The sequence below is a fragment of the Lycorma delicatula genome, chromosome 1, assembly GCF_047948215.1.
Source record: "Lycorma delicatula isolate Av1 chromosome 1, ASM4794821v1, whole genome shotgun sequence".
NCBI classification, from domain to species: Eukaryota; Metazoa; Arthropoda; class Insecta; order Hemiptera; family Fulgoridae; genus Lycorma; species Lycorma delicatula.
Genome location: NC_134455.1, coordinates 163,235,757 through 163,255,270, shown reverse-complemented (window position 1 = coordinate 163,255,270; position 19,514 = coordinate 163,235,757). Strand labels below are relative to the sequence as shown.

The 19,514-nt window shown below is 27.9% G+C and overlaps 1 protein-coding gene across 1 annotated transcript in view; it reads right to left on the bottom strand.

Moving 5' to 3' along the window:
* Window positions 1-19,514, bottom strand: part of LOC142325106 (ubiquitin carboxyl-terminal hydrolase MINDY-3 homolog) — an 86,857-nt gene that overhangs the window by 42,269 nt on the left and 25,074 nt on the right. Inside the window, exons 3-5 of the mRNA XM_075366454.1 lie at window positions 14,885-15,129; window positions 6,577-6,691; window positions 4,407-4,560 (exon numbers count right to left, since the gene is read on the bottom strand). Of these exons, the coding sequence (XP_075222569.1) occupies window positions 4,407-4,560; window positions 6,577-6,691; window positions 14,885-15,129 (514 nt within the window). The remainder of the gene's footprint in view (window positions 1-4,406; window positions 4,561-6,576; window positions 6,692-14,884; window positions 15,130-19,514) is intronic.

Below are 19,514 nucleotides of genomic sequence, written 5' to 3'. Positions count from 1 at the left end.
TACTAAATTTCACTCATAAATTGTTAGGGTAGTTTTATTTGTGAACAGCAAAGATATTTGCAGTAAAAGAACTTTATACTTGTCTTATATATTGTTGGTAATAAAAGACTAATGGTCATGCTAAAGTCTTTTGTCGATGGGACTGAATTCTACTTTTCATTATTTATCTACCTGTGAATAAATCCTGACAATTACTTTAAATTTTGTTTTGTATATAACCACTGTTTGTTATTATTATTGTGGTTGTGATTACTACGATCATTATTTGTTTATTTATTACTATCTACTATCATTATTCTAATTATTATTGTGAGTTGTTTATTATTGTAGCTTATTATTATTATTATTATTATTATTATTATTATTATTATTATTATTATTATTATTATTACTATTGTCATTATAAGTGATTTATCTTGTTTTATGTTCTTTAACTAATAAATTTGCAATTGTATAAACATTTTCAATTGTCAATCTCTCAATGTCCTGATCAAGCCGTGAACATGCGATAATATATTACCATACTTTGTACTATTATCTTTAATTCCATTTAACATTTTTAGTACTTGAATAAAGTATTTTTTTACATTAATACCAACAAAAAATTTACATTAATACAAGTTTTTTTGTTTAAATAGTCGAAAATTAAGAATAATTTATAAAATTAATTACATAAAATAAAGTTTAAGAAATTAAATTTAAAAAATCTAATTTAACGATAAAAACATATGTTATTTGGTCAGATATGTTAGCTTGGATGACAAACAAACATAGGTTAAAACCAGATATTTTCTATGATCACAAATTCTTAAACATATACATGGAAGAATGTTACAATTTTACAATTAAAAATTGCACTAAACATTGTTAAACATTTGCTAGTTTGTCTTTTAGACCATGAAAAGCATACAGTTATGTAAAGTAGCTTAAAATCCAGTTAAAACAGTGCTATGTAATGTTACAGGTTTCGTCATTTTCATCAATTTGATGACTTTGATTTTATTCTATTAATATAAACCACCTAGTACAGAATATTGAGATAAGACCTATCTTACCTTTAATTTTACCAAGAAAGTATTTTTGTAGGATCCTGCATCTTTAGTCATGATTGAAATATTTCATTAAACTGCATAATAAAAATTAAACATACTAAAATAATGAAAATTGTGTATTAATTTATTATTCAAGTGCTGTTATCTGTTGCAGTTTTTATATGACTGTCTTCCTCAAACATGATGGTTCATCAAATTGAAAGTGTGTATTTACATATGTATTTTTACATTTGTATTTTTCTAAAATATTTAATTTTACATCATCTTTATTAATTTCTAATATTTCTAAATTTCTGTTAATATCAGATGATGTATGTTTATTGTTTAGATGGTTTGCCATATCAAACAAATCTAATTTATTATTTTTGTAATTTCTACAATGTTAAAGAAATCTAATTTTAAAGGATCTATTTGTTTTTCCTATATTTGTTCTAATTTGGTGTTTCCTTGTTTATTTTGAAACTAATATCAAAATAATTTTTAACATTTTATTATTATCTATTTTAAATGTGAATTTTGAATTTTCATTTGAAAATTTTCATAAGAATTTAATTTGTTTAATTACATTAGATGACCATTGTTTTGTAACTGGGTGAAGATAATGAGAATATCATCAACATATTGTGTCCATATTAAAACTTGGAAATCCCATACGAAAGGTATTTTTTTGTGTATAATATCTGTTATTAAATTAAAAATAATTTTGTTGACATATAATTCTTATAATAGTAATGACACCTTTAATGAATTTTGGATCTCCTTGGTTACTTTTTAATTTATTTTTCATTATTTTTATGGTGTGGTCTATAGGTATGCTAGGACATATGTTAGTTATGTCATAAATAACCATTCTAGTGTCTTTATTTAATTTAAACTTTTTAATTTATTTACTAATTCATAACCATTTTTTATATTAAATGTATTAGGTAAATTTACTTTTTCCCAAGAATGTTACCTACCATTTTGGATATAATATAACAGGAGGCAGATTAAAACTGATCAAATTACTTTGAGATGTTTAATTTATTAATTTTTGGTAGTCCAGTTAATTAAGTGGCAATCGTTTGAAAAGGTTGTAATCTATAATTGTATTTTAAATTATTATTATTAAAAATTGGTCTGGATTTTTTTATTAAACTTTTGTTATTTTTAGAAATTTGTAAGTTGGATCATTAATTCCTCAAATCTATTTTCAACAATACATTGTTTCATTAAGTTATTATATTTGTCAAGTGTCATAATAACCCCAGTGATTTTTTTAATCTGATTTTACTATTAAAAGATTGTTTGCATTTAATTTTTCTCTAACTGTTTAATTATAAATGGTTTATTAATAAATTTTGTAAACTTAATTTTTTGGATATTGTAGCTGAAAATATTATATAATTGTTCCTTACCTGCAGGACCCATTCTGTTGAATTTTTTTCAGAATATACAATGATGTTCTTAATAACATTAATTTTATTATCATATAAGTTGAATCTAAATGCATTAGTGATGAAGGAATTTTCATTATCATTAAAATTGATATTTGTTAAGTTTAAAAATATATTACTTATGTTATTACCTGAATTTTCTTGAACATGTATACAATTAGGTTTAAATTTATTTGAATTATTATTAACATATATTTCTGGTTAATAAATTCTCCAATAACAATATCGACATCCTCCAATGGTTCTAGAACAAAAGTGCTGAGAAACATATCAGTGGCCTGAGGTTTACGAAGAACAAAATCCACGATTACTTACGGATGCTCTATTCATGAAGAAATTTATCAGTTGAGCACAAAGTATATACTTAAATTTAACAAGCATGAAAACTACTTGGCTGTTAACCTATTGGATAACAGTGAGGATGTGAAGCGACTGAAAAGTTTGCGTATGTTGGATCTTGAAACTGTTGTGTGACAAGTATTATACTTTCTTTGTTTTATTAACAATTTAATTATGCTGACCATTAATCTTTTTTTCTCCTTTCATTAGTTATTGATTTAACTGTACTTTGTTACAGAGTTTGTGTAAATTATCAGTTGTATTTTATTCACTGTACTTTTAGTTGTATTATGCTTTGTTCAGATTTCTATTGTATTGTCTTGGGAGGTATCATTGGATACTTCTCTTTCACTTCACTGCTGCTTTATAAATTTACTTATAGTTTTGCTATTTGGGATACTGACTGTAAATAAAACAGTACTAAAAAAAAAATTATTTGTACTTTTATTTTTAATTTCATGAATATTTTTTAGGTTATATTTATGTTTTTCTATATTAACTTCAATTAACTGTCTTATATAATCAAAAATGAGTGGTCCTAAGCTTTTTTGTAATTTTAAATGTATATTGTATAATTCAATATTTATACAATCTATCTTATAGTATGCTTGTGTAATCTTGTTTTATTTGGAAACGTTCTGCAAATTCTTTATTTTTGTTATGGCTACAGTAATATATGTTTTGTCAATATTCTGTATTAGGTGGTTTATATTAACAGAATTTAAAATATAATTTAACATACAGAGGAATAAAATTAATCTTAAAAAGACTTTAATTTTGTGTATGTGGCATTCATTGTAAGTTCAATGAGACCATAATGTTACATTTAAGTATTTAAGCTTTATTGCTACTCACTCACACTAATAAATCCCAACAGCAAACAATGAAATTTTATTATTTACAATGAAAATATATAATTAAAAATATACAGCTCATATTACACATTTATTTAAATTTAATGCAGTTTTTTGTTAATATACTATTATTACTATTAATAAGAGAATAATATATAACTCAACAATTTTAACTTATCAGGGAATTATGGAATATTATAATGTATAACATTATTTGTTTATTTAAATCATCAAGAACAACAATTCTCTATTTACAGTTCATCATCCTAAAATTGTTAGGCAAGGTAAATTAGAGTTTATTATACTAGATTTTCTAACTGGTTTTAAATTAATCCGACTTTGCTCATCTTTACTTTGTTCTCATTTAAATAGTACCTTAACAGTATTAAAAATCCCAGGGTGATTTTTTTCCAGCTATTGACTGAAATACAAATAATAAACTTTACAAATTAATACTAGAAAAAAAAAGTACAATAACAATTTCCTTAAGTCTTCGATGAATGTTCAAAATTTCATTGTTAAAAATATTTATTTGCAACTATCATGAAAATTAGTTTTCTTTTAAATTATCTAAATCAGACTAAAAAAAATTACAGTAAATATCTCAATAATCAAATTTAACATAACACTGAACTACAAAAGCTCTTTTTAAAAGAAAAGTAATACAAAAGCTCTTTTTAAAAGAAAAGTAATAAGTTTTAATTAAATAGAAATAAAAAACTAACTGAGTCCTCCAACATCTTGATCATGATTCCAAACATGTGCAACAGCTCTACCAGTGATCATGAGATTTATTAGGCACTGGCTTCCATAACCATATTCACCATCTATAAGTGGTTCACCTGGATCTGTTACTTCATTATGTAGTTGTTCTAATCCCTGTGGAAAGAGCAGTAGAACTTAATCAACATATTCAGATTGTAATTTTACAATAGTAATGATTTTAACAGTAATTATGAATTATAATAAATAATGTTTATTTTATTTTTTAATTTTTGTATTTTTCTTTTAATACAAAGTAGTAATAAAATTTAAAAATAATACATTATAACAACTGGTCAATCAGCATCAGTGATTAAATCTTAAATATAGATACATGATGATGTACTCATTACATATTCACAAATATTTGATAATTTAAAAAATCTTCTCTGAATTATTTTTTTTTATTGCATTACATTTTTATACAAATTAAATGATCAATATGTTATAATCAACTTGACAGCATTTTATAAACAGGGCGGTAATAACCTCCTTATTTTTCTTATTTTTATAAATAAAAAAAATTATAAAATCAGATTCCACATACTATTGATCTCTTTTTTCTTTTAGCCTCTGGAACCACCATAAGGTGATGATGAATGAGGCCTCTAAATCACCATAAGGTGATTCAGAGGATGAATGAGGATGATATGTATGAATGTAAATGAACTGTAGTCTTGTACAGTCTCCGGTCAACCATTCCTGAGACGTGATTCCTGAATATTATCACCAGAAGTATTCAATTTGGGTTAATTAAAGGTCATGATCCTACAGATATATTGGATTAAATTAAGAGAACTTCACCACTGAGGTCAAATCATTAGTCCTACATGCTGAACATTGTTATATACAGGTGTATCAAAACGTTCTCCCGGGACTTGGATAACCTATTCTACTCATGAAAATAACTGAAAAAGGTACTATAAACATATGTGAGTAATGGCAAGTGAAAGATTTCACTAGGATTTCAGTTATCCTGGTGAAATGAGGTCATACTGAAATTTTTAGGATATTAATTAAGGAGAAGAATTAGTGATTTCTTGTTTTTGACCTGAAAAATTGAATAAAATAGGCCCCAGAACTGTATCTGCGTAAGTCTAGAGAAATCTGGGACAAAAACCTATAAATTGGGATAAAATGCCCTGTTTTTTAGTTTTGACATACAATAACTTTATTAAATGGGTAAAAAATACATAAAATTTTTAACAAAACTTGTAGAAAATTTAATTCTGAAGAAAATGGTGTATAAGTTGAATAAAACAAAGAAAAGTTAGAAAAATTTAAATTTTATTTAAAAACATTACATTACTACATTTGTCAGAAAAGTAATTATTTAATGTAAACAAAAAACCTAAATTCTTTTTTGGTAAAAGTTTGAAAAATTTATAAAAACAAAATTTACTGTCAAAAAATTTAAAAACACAGAAATTACAATTGTAAAATAAAAATAAATAAATAAAAATCACTTAGACAATAATCTACCTTATAATTAACGTTTTTATATTTATAATTTATCCCATTATGATGTAATCTACATAATGTATACATGTAAGAACAGATGTACCTATATTCTATCTTTTTATGAATATTTATATAAGATTACAATTTAATTCAAGTAAGAAAAAATGGATTTAAAAAAAAAATTAGAAAGTAATGAAATAAAGCTGCTATTCTGTAAAACACTTTCTTTCCACATAAAAAAATGAATACATCACTGATTACATCCTTTAAGCATCAGATAATTGTACTTATCCAAGGGAATACTTTACTTTCTTATCACAGGAATGAATCTTATTTGTGGGAGATAAAAAAGAGAAAGCAAAACCAATAAAGAATAAATGAAAAGTCAGAATTCAGGAATAAATGACTGAATACTGATGTCCCAGGGTCATGGGTATAAGGATGTCACATTATTATAATACTGTTACACAGGAAGCAGTAAATTTGCTGTTAAAAGCAAGGGCAGAAATTTGTAATGACTTTCATCTGTTCAGCTGCAACTTCCAGAAACCCAACAATTATTTTATTAGGAATACGTACATTTTTAAGAAAAATTAAGCAATTTTTAATTCAAGAAGTAATCACACATAGATCCCATTAAATCGTAAAAAATACGTGGTTTCTAGTAATTACCTTAGTATACATGACAGAATAAAGAAAAAGAAGAACTCCAAACGTTTCTCTTAACATTTCTATCCTCTCTAAGTAGAAAGCTTCAACTTCATCTGAACTGTCTACACTGAGAACCCTAAAAAAAATTATGTTTCTTTACACAAAATTTAAATTGTAAAGTACAAACAAATATTATTTTAAGTTTAATAATAATAACAATAATATAATATTTAGCTTTAAGTATATTATCTTATTCTCATTAGCTGAAACATATTTCAAGAATGACTTAAAATTTTATTTAAATCATTCATAGAGAGGAATCTTTGTAAAAGAAAAACTGATTTCTTTAAAGATAATTAATATGAAAATATCAATTTCACTAAAACTACTGTTTTTTTTCTAAAAAGTTTTTATTTCAGGCTTAAATAAAGAGTAGCTACTGTTCAACATAATTATACAAACACTGAGGATTTATCACAGTGATAAAGTAAGCTTCAAAATGATGTCATCTTTCTTCATTGCCATCAGTTCATTAAATTTCTGCTTACAGAGTTCAACCATGAACTCATGATTCACTTTCTACCTAAAAATTCAACTTTTGGATAAATAGAAGTGACTCGGAGACAAATACAAATTGTATTCTTCAGAAAAAAAAAACAAAATAAATTTGAGCACAAAAACTTCAATATGGATCCCACTGGCAACATTGTTTTGGTTTTCTGAAAATGTTTTTGCCATCCAATGCAAACAAATTTTGTGTCGCCTAAATTTTGAGATACAATTTTACAAAGAATATTTTAGAACATCCAGAAAAATCAAATTAAACCTCAGATGGCAACTTGATATTTTTTTTAATTACATTATCAGTAAGTGCACTTCTTCAAATTGTGTTCACTTTTGTTTACATAAGTTATCTAGAACAGTGTTTGCCATTATTTTTGCTCATCATTTGAAATACTTTATCCTATTTTTGTATATTTCTCTCATTCTTCATGTTAAGAACAAACTCAGCATCCAGTTGGTTCATAAACTACAACCAATATCCCACCCTGATAGTCCAAAAATCTATCGCTGTTTGAATTTCATAGTTAGTAGCAACAAAAACAATTTATTTGTGTAAACTTTACAACTCACATGTGAATATCTAAAGAGAGCCACAAGTAGAAGACTTTAATAAATAATATCAACAAATTGACAGACTTTGAGTTCTATAAATCTGTAAATGTACAGGAAATATTATCAAATGGTAATTACTTACAAGATATCCTTAAATATAACTATTAACTCTTCCATGCTACAACTGGTTTTCTTTTCCTTTGATAATGTAACGCAGAACATTTGTAGTTACAAATCACCACACTAGGAATCTTATGTTGATTTAACAACATATGAGAAAATACTTGAGAATTAAGAAAAATAAGAGTAAACACACATGCGTGTGCGCACTGCATATAGAAGGTGTAATATGGAAGTAATATTAAAAAAACATGACTAAAACCATTATGTTATACTGTGCTTTAATGATAACAATAATACTTCATATAAATAAGTTAAAATTATTTATACAATTATTGATATTTATTTATAGACTAACCTTGTGGTATCATCATAGAGATTCTATCATTACGTTGTAAAAATTGATAAAACTAATGATTAAAAAATTAATTAATAATATTTATTAATAAAATTAATAATTATTATTATTAATTTTAATAAGATAAAAAATAAATTCTGGAGTACAGATTATCCAAAGTGACATTTAATTCAAAGAAACACTAAAAAAAAACCCATAAAATTACACAAACAACTGACTAGTAGCAGCACTCAAGGTTAAAACCCTACAATAAGGTATTCTAAAAGGAACCTACCAAAACAAAATGCTCCTCAAGATGAATGTTAAAAATCCATTGCTTGAAAGATTCAAAGAAGAAAAAAAATTACACGGCAAAAAGAAGTAATAGTACAGTATTTAATTATTAAAAAGAATATTAGTAAATGTCGAATGTTTATACAGAAATGAGAAATGATTTTATAACAATGTTTTCCTGTAACAAATTATTCTTTTCTAAACGTTATTGTTTGCATTTGCGTGAGATTGGTAAATAAGCAAGAATTTCTTGGAAGCAAGTCACTTACTAAGTGACAAAAAGCAAAGGGCTTTAAATAGATCACAGTCATTCATAAATACAAGGGCTATTCAAAAAGTAACTCCTGATTCATTATTTAAAAAAAACCAATTGATAAAAAACAATTTATTATGTATATCACATAGCTACAACTTTTAGCTACTTTTCTACATAACTGTCATGAAAATTAAAGCACTTGTCATAACTGTAAACAAGTTTTTGAATTCCCTCATTATAAAACTCTGTTGTCTGTGAATTAAGCCAGGCAGTAACACAGTTTTCAACTCCTCGTCATTTTCAAAATCCTGTGTCACTAACCATTTTTCATTTTTGGGAAAAGGTGATTACCACTGTGAGAAAAATCAGGGCTGTATGGAAAATGGTTAAACAACTCCCATTTGAAACAGTTGATTTAGGTTGAGTGCGTTCTGCAGTATGTGGACAAGCATTGTTATGAAGAAAAATGATGCCTGAACTCAGCATGCCACATCATTTGTTTTGTATGGCCCTTCTCAATTTCTGTAACTCTTGTAGTAAGTTACAGTGTTATTTCAGTTCGGGGCCATTCAGAAATTAACTTCCAGTCCTCAGTATTGCAAGGAATTGAAAAACAGTGCTACTAACTAGCTTAATTCACAGGTAGTAGAGTTTTATGACATGGGTATTCAAAAACTTGTTTACAGATGATAAGTGCCTCACTTTAGAAGCAATTATGTAGAAAAGTAGCTAAAAGATATATGTAATACATTATTTTTTTATCAATTAAAGTTTTTTTAATAATGAATCAGAAGTTACTTTTCGAATAGTCCTCATATATTACAACTACATATTTATTAAATGGGTGCATTAACATATACAACCCATTTTAATTATAAATGACATGCACAGGAATATGAATTGAAAATTATGTAGCATAATATCGGCTTAATATATTTCATAATGAAATATATTAAGCCGAGCTGACCGAGATTTAAAATAGGGATCTTTTCAATAAAAGGCTGAGGTGCTAATACTGCTGGAGGCTATGGAACAGTACCCATCTAAAAATTAAATATAATCAAAAAATATTTATAGAAATTCTTAATCAACAATTTTATATGTTCTTATATTTATAAATTAGGTATTTTCTATTCTGTATTTATATTATAAATGCATTCTTCTACTAAAAGATTCACAACAGAAATTTATCATGTTTTGTAGTTAGATTTTTAGACAAATACTTTGGCTAAATTTTGCAACAACCAGTTCCCATATCTCTATGATTTTTGTAAACTGGTAATTAAACTATGTATGGTGTTAAAATGATAATTTCAACAGTTTTATTACTTTAATTTTAAAAAAAATGGATTTATATTACAAATAAAACACTGATAAAGGGCTGAAAAGTAAATGCATATCAGCTCTCCCAGCAAATCTTATTTCTTAGTCCTTGGCTTAAATCCTGAGTAGATGGTGACATGTGGTTTGTCATTATGTAAGAAGGTAGAAGAGGGTGAAGAGATAAATTCCTGACTCCTTAAAAACAGAGACTTTTCAGTTAAGATATAATAATATCAACAGAATAATACCTGATCTTCTTAGTCAGACTGGTATCTTCCTTATGCAGGAGTATGAGAGACATTTTTCACATGCTGGTGGCCCAAAAGATAGATTTGGATATGGATAGCAACTTTAGAAAGTATCTGAATGGAAACATCAAAAGAAAAAGCAGTTTGGATAAGGATATTTGACCAACTTACATTAAAAAAAAAAAAAAAATATTTAAAAAAATTATTTTTTTAATTTCCGGAGGCTAAACAGAAAAAATAAAAAGAAGCAGAATAAATATCTCACTACTATCAAATACAAAGAAGTTGATTGCAATGGATTTATATAACAATTCTTTAATATAAAGTGGTGTAAGCAGGCCATGGAGAAAAAGCAAAAGTATGGCTATCGTAGTTAATAGGAAATAGATAGGGAATATAATACAATAAAAGAGAATTATTACTGCCACTTTAAAACAGAATGATGATTTCAATCAATAGTTGGAAAATATGCAGCAAAACAAGTTAAGTTGACAACATAGAAGGGTTTTAGGATAAACCAAAAACTATTAAATGAAATGGGGATTTCCTCATTCTCTCTGGTGATCTTGATGCACAAGTTGGGAATCGAGCTCTTTTAGGGTGTTTTTGGCACTAATATCAAGTATTTTTTAAACAGTGATGTAAAATAATATGAAATAAGTTAACTGAATTTTCTATTCATAATAACTAAGATAAGAAATACTTCTTTTAAAGTTCATTTGCTGATGAGATTATAAATTCATATTTTGTGATCACAAACCAAACCAGACACTATAGAGGAAGTGTGTGGGATCAAATCATCAAAAATTGATCTGTGTCTTCATAGAGAAAACTGAGTCCCTTTCAAAAATAGAAGCAAGACAAAGTATTTAAAGTTCACCTTTTGTAAGATAAGGAAATTAAGAGTTATTTATTAACAGATTGAATATTGTTTAGAATGTCTTCCAATTAAATCTACAAAGACCACTCACTTTTTCTTGGTCGTAAATTCTTCTCTTTTTGGTAGTAAATGGAATAACTTAAGTCTCTATGTTAAAGGTAGCAGTTTCAGAGATTCTGGAAAGGAAAAATTGTTTTGGAAAAGGAAAACACTAAGAACAGGGATAATGATGTTCAGAATGCTGTTGATAATAAGAAAACATTACCACAATTTATAGGTACTCCAACAGATGCAAATTATAAGGAACATAAATGCTTGAGAAACATTTCTAAACCTGCAATATGAAATACATGAAAAGAAGTCACTGGACAAGATTATTGAAAACAAAAAGGAAGATTTACATGGTCCACATGATACAGTTTTTAAAGTTGAAACATCTTAACTCTGATGTTCATGATTCAGCTAGACTAAATACAGAGAAAGAGTGTACTAGTCATATCAAGAAATTATGGCACAACTTAATGAAGAAGAGTTTGCTACTGACAGTAGTGATTCTGCTGTCGATAAAATGGAATTAAATGAATTTGTTGACTGCTTTAAAATCATTGAAAATTAAAAAAGGTTGCAAGATTGTTGGCAATAAATCACGAATTTTTTAAATGAAAAGGTCATTTTTTAATTTAGTTTATGAAACTTTTTAAACATGTGTTAAACGAGTGATGTCATTCCTGATGTGTGAACTGCTTTTTTAATTTTTAAGACAGAGGGTAAAGGAAACTGTGAGAACTACAGAGAAATACTGTTTTAAATATAAAAGCTAATAAGATTTTTTTTTTTGCTAAAAGACTGTAGTCACTTCTTAGTAAAACTGTGATAGTTAATACCTGTTAACGATGGTTCAAAAGTGGATACGATAAGTTACTAGAAAATTATAGAGGGTATTTCAGATGAAACATAACAATAAAACTGAATCATAAAACTGGAGACAACAGAGGTGTCATGACCATTTATTGTGGATGGCTGATGAGCAGGTACTCAAAAACAGGCTCTTCAATATAATCAATATAAGACAACTGAAAGGATACAGGATGTCCTATGAAGAGATGATGGAAAACTGCAAGCAATCTAAGAGGACATTGAATAAGAACAGACATTTTCTAGTACTGTAGAATTAGATGCTAATAATGAAATAAATGAAACAAATACATGAAACATTCAAAATTATTTAAAACTCACTTTTACTTTTAACAATTAAAGGTGCTGTTCAATTATAACATTAACAGTCTAAAATCTAATAACAGTAATAATATACACTAACTCAACAAGACAAATAAATCTATCCACATTATATAATAGCAAAATGAGCTTTCAGTGTAATTTTATAATATTCAAATATTATATCAGTTTAATAAAATTTATATACTGGTCTAAAGTCAAAATGACATGAAATGTAATGTAAACTCAAATGTAATGAACTTGTAAGTTAACGATTTAGAAAGAAATGAATATTTTTAACTGTTGGTGATAAAATCAACATGCCTCATTAAAACAATTTTTATCATTTTATGACCATTCTCTCTCTGTCTTTCTCTCTCAGAAAATAATAGATGTAATGCACTAAGTAAACAATATACATTATTATAATAATAAATTAATTATTAATTATCTGCATTAAATTAAATTAAAATTTAAAAAAAAATAAACCACTTATATAATTCTCAAAACAATTTTTACAGGAAATTTTTACCAAATCATAGAAAATACGAGGTGTGTTCAAAAAGTAATGAGAATTTTTGTATTTTGGAAAGAATTTTATTTATTCATCTACATAAATGTTATCCCCTTCAAAATAGTCCCCATTATATACTTATGCCAGCACATTTTCCAATCCCTGAAACACTTCTGGAATTCAATCTTTTGAATAGTGTTTTGCTCTTTCAGCTATTTGCTTTTAATCTCATCTATGCTTGTAAAACAATGGCCCTTTAAGGTTCTCTCTATTTTTGGGAATAGAAAAAAGTCACACGGGGCCATGTCTAGCGAATATGGCTGCTGAGATATCATTACAGAGATGATTTTGGCTAAAAATTGACAAACACGCATTGAAGTGTGAGCAGGCACATTATTGTGGTCCAAAAGCCATGAATTGTTTTGCCACAAATCTGGGTGTTCTTTCAGACTGCTTCACACAAACTGCATTGAACTTGTAGGTAATACTATTATGCACTATGCACATGAACTCATGATGCACTATGCTGTTAAAATCGAAGAACACGGTGAGCATAACCTTCACATTCAACCGTACTTGTCGAGCTAGCTTTTTTCGGTCTTGGTGATCCAAAATGCCTCCAATAGGATGATTGAGCCTTAGTTACAACATCATATCTATAAGCCCATGTTTCTGCATCTGTTACGACATGTTTCAGTAGTTCTGCATCGTTGTTGACTTCATTTAGTGACTAATGAACAACTTCCATTCGCCGCTGTTTTTGTTCAAAATTCTACAATTTTGGAACAAATTTTGCTGTCACAGGTTTCATACCCAAAACATCAGAAAAAAGTTCATGATATGAGCCAATTGATATCCCAACATCATCAGCAACTCTCTAATTGTGGTTCGGCGATCATTCATAATCATTTCTTTCACTTTTTCCACGTTTTCATCAGTTGTTGATGTGCCGGGGTGTCTGGGGCGCTTGTCATCTGCATAACCTTGGAAACACTTATACCACTCATAAACCCTTGCTTTACTCATAGCAGACTCACCAAAAACAATATTTAACATTTTTAAAACATTGCTACACTACATTACATTCTTATAGCAAAATCTAATACAAATTCTCTGATCCATTATTTGTACAAATAAAAAATCGCCAATCATACCAAAACACATGTTATCCTTTTGACAGCTGACAACAGACTAAATATCCAATATGACTAAAAATGTATAGATGCTTTTCAGACATGTCTACCAATACAACAACAAAAAAATCCTGAGAAACGGACTAATACAACCCGCAAAATTTCAAAATTCTCGTTACTTTTTGAACACACCTCGTATATAATATATATTATTATTATTATTATGCTTTTACGGCCAACATGGGACCACTTAAGTCAATTTTAGTTGGATCTTTTCTGAGAAAAGCGTGTTATTTTACTCTTTCGAGCTGCCCAGTATTTCTTCATCCGTTCAGATCTTGCTTTCTTTTCTTCATCCGTAAACACCCTCTTCGTTGTATTTTGTCGTTTGTTTAAATCTAATGCTTTTATCTTTTAGCTTTGTAATTTTTCCAGTTTTATTCTGTAGGTCAGTCAGGGAAATTCCCAATTCTTTCATATCTTCTCTAATTTCTTTGATCCATCCTACTTCTAGCTTTTGGAACCAGAGCTTTTCAATGATATTTCTTGACAGTCTTGTTTGTGGTGTCCTTATGAGATGACCGAAGAAAGAGATTCTTTTTTTCCGCATAGTATCAGTAACAGGCTCTATTTCTCGATACACCACCTCATTTGGCACAATATATGTATATTGTGCCAAATATATATATATATATATATGTATATACAGTACACATATAATCTAACAAATTTGTCACTAAGTCTATAAAGATTGAAAACTGTTTTAAGTCACCTTAATTGTGATAATCAAATGAAAACTAAAAGAAATTTTAACACAGTTCTAATAAATTTAAACATCTAACTAGTATTCCTACATTTAACAAGATTACACAACATTTTAATGAGATAGTCACCTTAACTGTGAATGGAAGTCTCTATGGTCTAGTCTATGATCTAATTTAGGGCTACTAATTAAATTTTCTCTTTCCATTAGAATACAAGAACGATCAATATCAGTAAGTTTTTTGTCGCAAGAAGACCTTGTCACTGTTTCTTGGTCATTTAAATGAACTAACATGTACTTTCGCCCACCATATGCTTGACATAAGATTTCACAAGCAGCTCTTATTAATAACCTATTTACTTTTTCAGCCTCCATCTGAAAAATATGGAAAACAACTAAAAATATATACAATGTAAAATTACACACACAATAAATAAAATTAAAAATAAACTCATATTAAAATAGCAACCACTATTTTTAATGGATCAATTAGACCCACTAATTTTTCATACAATAACATCCCATCTATCAAATCTGTTAGTTTTACTCACTGAAATATAAATATTAAATCTTTTATTTATACTTAAATAAAATCTTTTTACAACTAACTTGTTTTTTTTTACAATTTAACATATAAATCTGACTAACTATGCTCTATTTGTACCTTAATTCATTGAGTTAATTGAATGTAAGCTTATCCAACTACTGTTTACTTTTTTGTTTGGCTTTATTATTTTTAAAAAAAATATATAATTTCAGTTTTTTTTTTGTATTTACCAAGTGAGTAAATATGAAACCAGAATTTTTATATAGAAAATACACATTTACAGTATGAAAAAGATAAAAAAAATTTTATTTGAGATATTGACCATTGCTAGCTATACATTTTTTCCATCTCTGACAATTTATGAATGCCACACTAAAAAAACTGTTCTCTTTGAAGGTAAACCAGTCTTCGAGCCATTTTCGTACATTTTCATAAGAAGTGAAGCACTGCTCAGCAAGTGTCATCAATGCAAATAAATAGTAGTCGGACAGAGCCAAGTCTGGTGAGTAAATATTTCTGCTGGAAAAATATTTCCCAACTGAACACCTCAATCACTTCCTTCACCGTTTTGGTTTTGCTGTGTGTGATGGTGCATTATCATGAAACAAAATCACGTTGTGTTGCCTTTTTTGATATTTTGGTCATTTTTCACGCAATGTTTGATTCAAATCAATCATTTATTGTTGGTAGCATTCAGTATTAACAATTTCGCCAGGTTTTTAACAGCTCATAATAGATCACACCCTTCTGATCTCACCAAACATAGAGCATTGTCTTCTTTCCATAGCGATTTAGCCTTGAAATCGATGTCAGTGGTTCGCCTGGAATTACCCATAATCTTTTATGCTTAGAATTCTCAAAATACATCCACTTTTCATAAACTGTCACAATTCGATGGAGAAATGACTTTCTTTTGTATCTGGTGAGCAGCTTTTTGCAAGTGGTTTTTTGATTTTCTTGCTCATGTGGAACCCATTTTCCCATATTCTGGATGTTTCCCATGGCTTTCAAATGTATGGAGACGGCTTCTTGCATTACATTTAATTGGTCTGTTAATTGTTATTGCATTTGAACATCATCCTTGTCCAAAAATGCATGCAATTCGTTGTCTTCAAACTTTTTCAGTGGTCTTCCACGTTCTTCGTTTCTCACATCAAAATCGCCACTTTTGAATTCTTTTTTTTAAACCACTCAAAGCACTGTGATTTACCAAGAGCATGCTCACCGTAAGCTTCAATAAGCACTCGATGCGATTCCACAGCATTTTCTTTAAATGGTAGCAGAAAATCAATGCTGTCTGCAAAACATAGTTTGAAGGTACTAAACTCAACATGTTCAATGCTATTAAAATTATGCTGTATGGAACTTGTATTATTGTGAGTTGAAAATGTTTGTCAGCTGCCAGAAAAAGAAAATGGCGTTGATGATGAGGTTTGATGGTAACTACATTGACAGCTAGGGCCATCTATGGGCAAATTCCAGTTTCATATTTACATATCTGGTAGGTATATGGCTGGTAATTCAAAGAATAAAAATTAAAGACAACATTAAAAATTTACATCTAAACTTTCATTTATACATATATAAAAAAAGTATTTGTTAGATAAAACAACTGTAAGCAATTCCTGCTTCACTTTTTATTGATACCTAAGATACTGTTATCAGATTTACCAGTTTTAATCATATACATGACCAAACAAGTGTATGAAGTAAACACTAACTGAGCAATAATTCCATCTTTTAATATTTTTTGAAAATTAATAAATATTTTCAAGGAACAGGCATCAAAAAATCTCATACGAAGCATTATTTCTCTTTTTACAGTGCCTCTGGTGAAATGTATATAAAACTAACTGTATTACCCTGATAAGATTATTTCGATGATTATTGGTTATAACTTATTACCTTAAAGGAAAGCTTCAGTCAGTTTCTAAAAATTGTTTACTGAAGAGTTGTTTCAATTTTTATATACTTAAAAAATTTCTTTACTTCAGAAATATTTTAATGTGACAATATTTTATATTAAATTTTTTAAAAATTAATTGGGTACAGTTTATGACGAATGTATGCTATTCTCATTTTTATGACTTGCATACAATTTATATTTATTAATAAAGATGGATATTAATGAATATAATCTTATAATCTAACATATATAAATTAATGTATTATAAATGATGTATTACAATGGGTATACTTTATTTTGTTATATTTATCAAGCCCACCAGGATGATAAAAATTGGGGTTAATTAATTATTACAAGTAAGTTGTCTAACAGCTGATATTTGAGGTCAAAGATTCTGAGGTTCAAATTCTAGTAAAGGTTAGTTGCTTTTATATAGATTTGAATACTAGACAACAGATACCAATGTACTTTGCTGGTTGAGGTTCAATTAAGGACCACACATTGCAGGAATGGTCAGCCTTATTCTGTACAAGACCACACCTCATTTACATGTCATACATATCATCCTCATTTCATTGGGCCATGCTTATTGTTCACTAGTTGAACAGACTGCAACATACATATTAGGATATAAAATTATTTATCATTAATAAGTTCCATAATTTTTTGTTCTGGTGTTAGAATTTATTACGCTAATTTCATTTGTTTCAATATACCTAATATTTTGGCACATGATGTAAGAGAATGAGATGTCAAAAATATTGAAGTTTTCCTAATAAAACTGTTTTAAAATGTTTATTCTACAAATGTTTTGTTCAATGTAATCCTTACCGTGTATATAAAAAAGTACAATTTTTCTTAAGAGGGATGGAACCTCTTTCAGATAGAAATATTTTCCAAAAACTTTCAATTTTTACTCAATTTTTTCCTTGAAGTGTTTTTATAAACAAAACAAACAAGTAAATAATAAAAATAAAATGAAAAAATAATATAATGAATGAATAATAAAAAGGTTTTAGGCAAAAGGAGGGTTGTTTTGGAATTTTCTTCCGAATTTCTAAAAGAAATTGTCATAAATTTTGTAAGGTTTAATTTTTTTGGTACAGCGCATTTGATGTAAAAAAACTTTTATTTGAAGGGACAAATCCCATGAGAATATTTCAAGTTAAGCCATAGCTCGTGTTTAACTACAAGTGAGTTGGATATTTTTGTATGACGACAAACAAGCAAATAAACAAACACAAATGGAGGCTAAGTACCTCCAGTTTAATAACATGAAAAAATCTTACTTAGATTTAAATTAAATTTTATATACTAATCATTAAATTATGAACAACCAAAAGCAGTAAAGTGAATTAAAATGAATTACTGAATTGACGTTTTCATACTTTAGGCAATCCCGATTTAACCTACCGGCTTGGTCTAGTGGTGAACGTGTCTTCCCAAATCAGCTGATTTGGAAGTCGAGAGTTCTAGCGTTCAAGTCCTAGTAAAGTCAGTTATTTTTACACAGATTTAAATACTAGATCGTGGATACCGGTGTTCTATGGTGGTTGGGTCACACATCTCAGGAATGGTCGAACTGAGTCTGTACAAGACTACACTTCATTTACACTCATACATATCATTCTCATTCATCCTCTGAAGTATTATCTTAAAGGTAATTACCAGAGGCAATATGGGAAAAAGAAAAGAAAAAAGGCAATCCCAATTTAAAAATGCACAAGTAAGTTGAAAAACAAGAAAAACTATTGTCAAAAAATGTTACCTAAAATCTAAAACCAAATGGCCACCTTAATTGCTAAACAATCATCATTTGCAGATAGGAAGTAATATATAAAATAAAATTAAAGAAATAAGTAAAAAATTAATAGAAAAATAATAATACATATTAATAACAAGACCAGTATAACATATCAGGGTAACGGATTTCTTTTAATTAAGAAGAAAGAAAGAGAATGAAAAAGAAAGAACAATGAAAAGAAGAATCCAGAAGGGGCTAAAAGCAATTCTTTTCTCAGATTAACAGGTCCATTTAACAATCTATTCTTTATAATACAGACAACGGCCCCTCAAAAGCTGTTGTTCAACCAAAAGGGTTATTGAACCAGAACAAGAATTTATAGAAAAACATAAGGGCATGGATGATGAAAATTATTTTGCTTCAACAATTAAAGGGATGAGGGATACAGCCAGGGGCTAGCAGACAGAATCAGTAGTTCTGCGAGGCCGTGTTCAGCATAATTGTGATAAGCAATAACAGTATAGTCGGTGGCAGCAATATCAGTAAGTGTGTGATAACGAGTG